The sequence below is a fragment of the Micropterus dolomieu genome, linkage group LG01 (genome assembly GCF_021292245.1).
Source record: "Micropterus dolomieu isolate WLL.071019.BEF.003 ecotype Adirondacks linkage group LG01, ASM2129224v1, whole genome shotgun sequence".
NCBI lineage: Eukaryota > Metazoa > Chordata > Actinopteri > Centrarchiformes > Centrarchidae > Micropterus > Micropterus dolomieu.
In genome coordinates this window covers 52,957,961-52,966,576 of record NC_060150.1, presented here as the reverse complement: position 1 = coordinate 52,966,576, position 8,616 = coordinate 52,957,961, and the positions used below count along the sequence as shown (strand labels likewise).

At 42.0% G+C, this 8,616-nt stretch overlaps 1 protein-coding gene across 2 annotated transcripts; it reads left to right on the top strand.

Annotated features, from left to right (window-relative positions):
• Positions 1-1,222: 1,222 nt before the first annotated feature.
• fam161a (FAM161 centrosomal protein A) lies at positions 1,223-8,538 on the top strand. 2 transcript variants are annotated; one of them, XM_046047191.1, is made up of 8 exons: positions 1,363-1,495; positions 3,063-3,181; positions 3,520-3,788; positions 4,682-5,911; positions 6,158-6,325; positions 6,411-6,510; positions 6,986-7,125; positions 7,487-8,538. In XM_046047191.1, the coding sequence occupies exons 2-8, from the start codon at positions 3,179-3,181 to the stop codon at positions 7,788-7,790; spliced, it is 2,214 nt and encodes a 737-aa protein (XP_045903147.1). In that variant the 5' UTR covers positions 1,363-1,495; positions 3,063-3,178; the 3' UTR covers positions 7,791-8,538. The 2 variants fall into 2 exon arrangements, with proteins under 2 accessions (XP_045903137.1, XP_045903147.1); XM_046047181.1 differs by lacking the exon at positions 3,063-3,181 and having other exon boundaries at positions 1,223-1,495.
• The last annotated feature ends 78 nt before the right edge of the window (positions 8,539-8,616 follow it).

Here is an 8,616-nt window from a genome sequence, read left to right as displayed (position 1 = left end):
GAAAAATGTGAAAGCTCAGTATTTGTATAGCACCTTTCTAGTCTTTTTGACCCCTCAAAGCGCTTTTACACTACATCTGCATTCACCAGTCACACACATTCATACACTGGCAGAACAGCCGCCAGAGGCAGGGGGAGGCCGGGATTGAAGCGCCAACCCGCGCTACCTCTTGGGCCACAGCCGCACTCAAAATAGTTCCACATATATTTTGCGTGTGGATTAACTTTAGTTTTACTGAAAAAATGAGTCCAGCTTTGAGGCCATTGGCTCAAGTTATAATACTTTGTGCTTTGTTGAAACAAGCATTTGCAAACTAGGCATTATAATCGTATAGCAAACCTAACTCTTTCAGAGTAAAATGAAGACAAGCACAAGAAAATTAGATTTATATTTGCACTTTTTAAAAACATTTTACTAACCAGGAAAGCCGTATTGGCAATTAAAATATATCTGCCAACATAGGACACAATATGGCTCAAAATTGGAATTTAACAAAAATGTAATTATGAGGTTTTATCATTAGAAACCTGACATCATTAAGTTGGTATTACAGATCTGAACAGATATTCTGCAGACTTCCTATAGGAATGGGATTTGTTATAAAAAGCATTAAAGTCGGTGGAGTTTTATTGTGCAATTATGAGAATTGTGTTTTCCAGTTTCTCCTTCAGCAGCTTTTTCGCCCGAAGCTATCAGACTTCTAAACTGAAATCCATCTTCCGCACTGCTCCATTGAATATGGTTTTATTTCTGTTTTCACAATTTCCTTTATCGTGTACGTATATTGTCTGCTACGTAGCAGAAGAGAGTTAAAAACTCAGTTTCACTCTACAACCTGTTGTAATGTGACAAATAAGTCAACCTTGTATCATCATTACATCCAGGTGCTCAACAGATAAAAATAGTAAATAGTAAGGACATTTGTGTTTGGTAGATTATTTCTTTGTTGTAACAATGCTTCATGCAAATAAAGGAACATGCATTTATGGGATGTGCAGCAGAGCTCAGTGTGTTGGTTGCGCTGATAAAAAAAAAAGTTAATTGACACCAAATGAAAGAAGATATGTTCCGTAGTTTAAATAAATATGTTAAGAATCTAATTGGTCGATATTTTTTAACGTCGTTAATTCATTTATCAAATAAAAAAACTGATTTTATAGTCTGATCGATCCCCCTTTTTTTTATTTCCTGTCTCGCTCCGTCACTTCCTTCCCAACCAAGCTCTGCTCCGTTGCTAAGGAGCCCACCTGTTGCGGACAGCGACTTGAAGAACTCACTTCTCTCAAAAATACCTGCTTTTCTAACCTTTAATTTGTATAAAAACTGGAACAGACCCTTCGCGGCCATGGCGAACGCCCACCGGACAAACGTCCTGGTCACTTCGTGTTTGAAAACGCCGGTAGACCCGCACACCAAAGTCCCGTTAGCTCTGTACGAGAGGGAGCGAGTCCTGCCGGCTGCTAGTGCCGTGGACAACCGGGACTACGAGAAGGAGGTAAAGACAATTAAAACCACGTTACTGAGTGTTTAATCTGCTGTGAAGCTACTGCACGACAGTTACAACCTCACTTTCTACAACAATACCAAATATTCTCCCGTTTCTTCATTGGATGTTGATTACATGTATTATTACAAGAAAGATCTTTAGCAAAAACAAAAGTACATAAAATAACAGAATAATAGAACAGGACATAACAAAGAACAAAGGCATTAAAGAAAATATAGAATATATATTTATATTTAACTGTTTTCATTGCTTTACTGTTCTTTAAACCATATAAAGTTTCAATATAATGTTTAATTTCTATCTAAAAATGGGATGTGGGGGTTCTTCTTAGACAATTTGCACTCGTAAATGTAAAATGTTCCATATAAAATAAAGAGGTTCAAAATTTGTAATTTTCCTGTCCTTTTATTTTAATTTAATAGTTGCACCAGTCAATGTGAGTATTCTAAATCTAACCAAAACAACCAAACCAAATTTGGTACAAACACAATCATAAAATAATAATAATGATTATAATAATAAAAAAATAAAATATATAAAAATATCTAAGTCATATGTTTGTTTTTGGAAAAACACTGGAACAAATGTCTCTGTGGGTTTTAATTCTGGTGGAATGTGAAATGACATGTTCTTGTACATAATTCTGCACTGTGTGTCTTTGTGTTATTTTTATTTTACTCATATGGAACTATGCATCTGAAATAATTGATTAATTAATTGATATAAAACACCTTCAACACAATATAATGATGCAAATTAACGTTAGCACAAACAAAGTAGCTGTTAGTTTCACTGTCACTAGGTTTGCCTGGTGGTTTCACTTAAAATACAAATTTAATGTATCAGACATAGAGAGACAGTATAAATTGTTTTATATTATTTTTTTAAATAATAATTAAAGTGTTTCCTAACTGATGGTAGATTTAAAGTAAAATTATTAAATTTAATTCAACCTCACTGTCTTCTTAAACAACAGTTAAACTGATCCAGGGACTCCAGAAATAATGAACTGTTGTGCCAAAGTAGCGTTTTTAGCTCTGCAACAATCTAGACAAATCCCCCCAAGCACCACAGAGGAAGGACGAGAGTATTAAGGTAATTTAGATTTTACCATTAATTTAACCTTTCTCAAGATGAAACTGCCAGGAATATTATAACCGGTGACTTTGGATCATAAAGATCCAGTTTGTCTTAAAATGGAGGACAGACTGTGTTTAAAGTGGTTTTATGCTTCACTACATAACTACCCATCCTAAAGTTGAATCATAACACTGCTTTCAGATTTATATTCACAATCCTAACTTAAAAGAGCCGTAATGTTTCAATTGTACCAGTATAATTTTACATAGTTTTTCCAGTCAAACAGACACAGTTTCTGATCTTGTCCAGTTAACAGGTCAGTCTGTGTGGTGGGAGGGATTTGACCTGTATAATTTGCTGGCTTGACTATTTTCGGACATCCGTCTTGCCTAGATTACCAGACGCCACATTCAGTTTATAATCCTGAACACTTAATTATCCGTTTGGACAACAACACTGCTGTCCTTCCATGCAGGATCCTGCAGCAGTTGTCCCATTTCAGCGAAGTTCTTGACAAACAACTCATGATAATGTGAGCAGCAATTGTGCCAGACACCTGATGCAGGGCGCGTGTGTCCGTTGAGCTCTTTCATGGTAAGCTGCTCTTTGTGCTCCACCATATGGCCCACGTCACTGCTGCAGCAGGGTAATAGGCTTAGTCCTGGAGGAGCCTGGAGGGCCACTGAGCAGGGTGGCCGAGCTCGGCCAGCGTAAAATATAAAAGCTTGGCTTCAAAACAAATATATTAGTTTCAGGCTCCTTTTCACATCATGTTATATAAATCACATGTATGAGTCAAATCATATACTGCAGTTTGTTTCCCACTGAGGCCACCTTTGTCAGTAGTCCGCTGTTACAATAAGTTGCTTAAGATAAAGATAAAATGATCACTGATTGGCAAATAAGCTTTACATGACTCTTAACCTTTTCAGCTGGAGTATGAGGACTCAGGCTCTGATTTCTGTGATGAGGACCATCTGGGGAGGGGCGGCCCTCTTATGGTGACTGACTACAGCGCAGCAGGAGACCGCCTCAACCTGAGTGAAATCTTCTTCTCCAACGAGGAGTACTACAGCAAGCTGGAGGAGCTGAAGAAGGCCCACCTTCGCACCATGGCTGAGCTGGAGAGAATGTATCAGCGAAAGCTGCAGCTCAAGTCCATGGAGCCTCTGGACATGGCGATGCTGGAGACGGGGCACAGGTGGGTTGCTGTTGGTCAAGATTAAGGGACAAATTAGTAATGGTTAATTGTGTTGGGTTTCTCCTGTCACACAGAGAACATCTGCAGCTGCACATTGCACATTGTTTACCCTTGTAGATGCAATTTAGTTTGTTCTGCATAAAGCATTGGAAATGACGTTTGAAAATGTGTCTTTTCAGAAATAATGCCTCAGTTCTCAGTTACTTTGGATAATCCGCAAACCATGCTGTCTGTAGCTCTCACAGGGGCTTATTCTAAAGGAGAAAGTAGTTATGATGTAAACTGTTGACAGTGTGGTCGGTGGATTACCCAGAGTACCTGGAAACACAGGTACTCTGGGTAATCCACACATTTGTTATTCTTCGGTGCTTTGTGCAGCGCAACAAAAAACAAACTGCATGAAGCAACATTTTCAACACATTTTCTCCCCATCAGTGAGTTTTTGTGTAGATCCTTTAAATCACCATCACACTTCCACCAGCAGATGGACTGTGTCAGATGTTTGGACATTTCAAATGATTAATCTAGTAGTTGATTCACAAAGAAATGATTCTGTACAGCTATTTGAATAATTGATTGATTGTTTGACGTATTGTATTTGCTGGTTTCAGCTCCCTCAGTGTGAGGATTTGCTGCTATCATGTCATTATGTCACTTTTGGTTCTCAGAAATCTGAGAATTTTTCACAATCTCTAACATTTTACATCAATTAATTGAGAAAATAATCAACAGATGATCATTAGATGCAACATATTTTGTTTAATTGAGTATGTATAAGTTTCCATTTAGATGATTTATAATAACTGTTTTTCACAAATTCCTGCTGAAGTAACTGTTTACTTCATATATGAGATGCTTCGGCATATTATGTTTACATATTTATGTTTTTTTAGGCTACCGTGGCACCTAAACACCAGCCCAGCAGGTTCACGCCGTTTGAGGAAGTCGCACTCGGCTGTTGAACTCAGGAGGCGCTCCAGGCAGTCAGACTCTTCAGACGAAGACGAAGCTGCCAGTAACGAGGTTGAGAAAGGCCTGCTGTTTTCTCCTAAAGAACACATCAAGAACATGTGGCAGGATTTTAAGCTGTCCCCTCATAATCGCCACCTGATGTCGTCCTCACTGCACAGCCTGCCGGGAGACCAGAAGAGACCACAGCAGGGAAAAGGAAAGAAGAGGCAGGAGAATAAAGATGGAGAGCAGGAGCATTGGAAACACAGAGTGACCGTCCCGAAACCTTTCCAGATGATGCTGCGTGAGGCTGAGAGGCGAAAGCATGGCATAAAGACGCGTTCAGAGATGGAACTGGAGAACGCAGAGCTGCGGCGGCAGCTAGAAGAACTGACAGAGTGCCAGAGGAAGTTCCGTGCGAGCCCCGTACCGGCTCACATTCACCTCCCGCTTTATGAAGAGCTGCAGGAGCGGAACAAGGAACGACGGAGATCAACAAGAGAACGAGAAGATCAGCATCTTCAAACCATCCAGAAGCCCTTCAGCTTCCTGGAGAGGGAGCGACTGAAGAAGGAGCAGAAACAGCTGCTTCACCCACAGTCATCCGACCAGGAGAGAGTCAAACCCTTCAAGGCCAAGCCTGTGCCCAAGGCAGTGTACGCAGCAGCATCCGGGGAGCAGATGAAGGAGGAGCAGCTCTATCGGTCTATCAAGATACAGATGAGAGCCGAGGAGATGCTCCACAGTGCTTCAATGCCTGCCAGTATGCTCGCACGACGACTCAGCGAGCGCAAGAAGACTACAGACAGCAGCTCCGCAGCGGGAGGGGACAACAACTTCTCCCACAGGCCCCTCATTAACAAAGAGGTACCTGACTTCAATGCCAGTTACCGACGCTTCCAGAAACACCTGGAGAAACAAAAAGAGGTGAAGCCCACGACCACATGCGAACCCTTTGAATTGAGGACGTCACAGATCTCTTCGCACCGTGAACGCATCCTGGCCGACATCGAGAAGGAGCAGAGCAGCCCTCGGATGCTGCGCTGGCCGTGCATCGGCCCCAGGACATCTCGGACCGCAAACTCAAGTCTCTGTTCGTCCCTGTCTGGAAGCCTGGAGCTCCTGCCTGCCAAAGTCACAGATGCCACCAAAAAGCGCCACGAGGCCGTGAGGTACCGCTTTAGGACTCCAAAGGCTTCCACCATTATAGCTGAGATCAAATGTCCTGTTTAGACTTGAACTTCTTTTCCCAACATCCCTACAGTGCACTTACAACCCCACACCCGCTCCCAAACAGTCTTTACACCCCATAGACAATTGTTGCACCCATATCCTCAACTATCTGCCCCCATCCTCCCGAAGTCCCCATCCCATCCAGACCTTCCTGCACCTGTGACCACATCTGTCTCCCTGAGTAGAAAGGCGCTGGAGCAGAAGAAGAAGGCCGAGGAGGAGGAGGAGCGGTGGAAGGAAAAGCAGAAGCTGAGGGAGAAGAAGCTGCAGAGGGTGGTGGTGAAACGTGCCCAGGCCAACGACCCCCACCTGGCTCTCTCACAAACACACCAGACCAAACTCAAAGAATTCAGGTACCCTAAAAACAACGTGACTACAGCATGAGCTAGACTGTTGTTGATTCGAATAGGCCGATCCCTAATTTTGTTTTCTCTGCAGGAAACAAGAGCTTCAGCGCAGGAAGGAGTACCGGCAGGAGATTAAAGAGATGCAGCAGAGAGTGAAGGGGAGGCCGCTGCTGCTGGAGCAGGTTGCACAGGTGAACATCATCCGGAGCCTTAAATCATAAAACTCAGGTGTCCATGTGATCACCCCCATGACACTCTGCTGTCACCCAATACAGATTTCCAGATCCTCTAATTTAAAGGCACAAACACGTATAATTACAGCAGAATGTGGCTTTAAAATTAAAGACTGCATCTTCTAGACTCTCACATGGACATTCTCTTCAGTGACTGAGAGTCACTGAAGAGAATCAAAGATCAACATCTACTCTACATCCCCAGGAGCAGTGAATATATCTGAATGCAGTCCAACCATAAGTTGAAGTTGGCTTTGAATCAGAGGCTGGTAGCTGGGAAACTACAAACGTAATGAACTACACCTTCAGAGTGCAGCATTTTATTACATGCACACATGTGTGAATATCACAGACTGATGAAATCCAACAGTGTAAGAGTATCTGAGCATGATGTCATTGGCTTACACTAACCTTCTGACGGTGCCTTTAACAGAGGAATGCCAAACAGGCAGCAGAGAAGCGCTACACAGACGCCCTGCATGGATGTGATCTGACTGAAGAGTTCATCAGCAACAAGGCGGCCAAATCCACATCTGCACGCGAAGCCTCCCCGTCCAGTGACAGCAAACGGAGGTAAATCTGTGATGTCACTGTAGTGAAAACTGCACACTTCGAAAAAATAAGTTCTATGATGTTTTAAGCAAAGTCAAAAATATTCCAAGTATATACACACTAAAGAGGCTACTGTAGAAACATGGCGGCGCAGCATGGCAACTTCCACGTAAGAGGACCCGCAGTGTATGTAGATAGAAATGACTCATTCATTATATAAAGTCTTTCTACACCACTGAAACCATGGTTATGGATATTATATTGCATTTCTGTCAATAGATCCTCCTAAATATGACACACTGGAAGAGCACAGCCATATTTAAGGCCTAATGGTACAAGTGACTCTCTTACCAGAAGCTGATTGTGTTCTTCTGTTTGTTAGCGACCAAGAGGAGCCAGACATGGGATATGAACCTGTTCAGTACAGAAAGGTCTTCCTGGACGATGAAGACGTGGACGTAGATCCAGACGAAAGTGAAGGAGGGAGGGAGGAAGAGGCGAGTAACAAGTCTTCGTTAAACCACTGTGCTAGAGAGGACGCCGACAGTCGCCTCTCAGATCAGGATTATCATAGAGATGATCGCCACTCTTCAGATGAAAGTTACCACTACTCAGACGACCATGAGAATTATTCAGACGACAGCGAGCGTGATGCTGACGCTGGACAGCAGGACGCAGGGGAGTGATGTCATCAAACATTAAGACCAATGTGGCCGGCGCCATTGCTATGTTCAAAAACTCTGAAAGCCACAAAACTGAACACATCAAGTGAGCACGGAGGAACACTGGAGAGGAAACTTCTTGTTCCTATAATGATAAGATGTTATGTTTTACTGTAAATATGTAGCACATAAGAATGGAAAATTTTATATCTTTAACCTGAGGTGACAAGCTTGATCCTGTTCACTGCAAACACAGGGAGTATACTTTGAATAATCATCATTCTGCATCGTTAGTCACAAGTAATTTTACATAAATGTAACAGTAATGCATTGTGGGATTTCTAGAAAAATGCATCCATCTGCATATAGTGTGCATGCTCTCTGGTTCAAATACACTTCATTTCAGTGGTTCTCAAAGTGGGACCTGGGGACCCCCAGGGGTCCTTTAGGGGGTTCCAAGGGGTCCCCAGCAAAAAGTGGAATCATTTATTTTCATTGTGATTCTATCGATAATTAACACAATGGCAGAATGTATGGTGGCTATTTTGGTCATCGGTTTCATGCACTTTCTGGGACAAATTCTTTTCAGATGGGTCCATTTAGGGTTCCTTGACATGAAAAAGTTTGAGAACCACTGCTTTATTTCATGGCCTTTCCAGCATGAACACAGAACATATTAAAAATCTGCTTAGAATTGCCGCAGGACTAAATTAATAATAATGGCTCTGTAATGTTTATGGCTTTGGATAAAATACTATCAAATGACAAACAATATCTATTGTTTTATTTACATTTCCAACAACATACAAGCATGAAATACAGCAAATACAACTGACAATACATAATAAAA

Coding starts and splice junctions, on each gene's coding strand:
- fam161a (XM_046047181.1), top strand. CDS start 1,346: ATGGCGAACGCCCACCGGACAAACGTCCTGGTCACTTCGTGTTTGAAA. Junction 5,912..6,157: donor AAGCGCCACGAGGCCGTGAG/GTACCGCTTTAG, acceptor CTCCCTGAGTAG/AAAGGCGCTGGAGCAGAAGA. Junction 6,511..6,985: donor TGCTGGAGCAGGTTGCACAG/GTGAACATCATC, acceptor TGCCTTTAACAG/AGGAATGCCAAACAGGCAGC.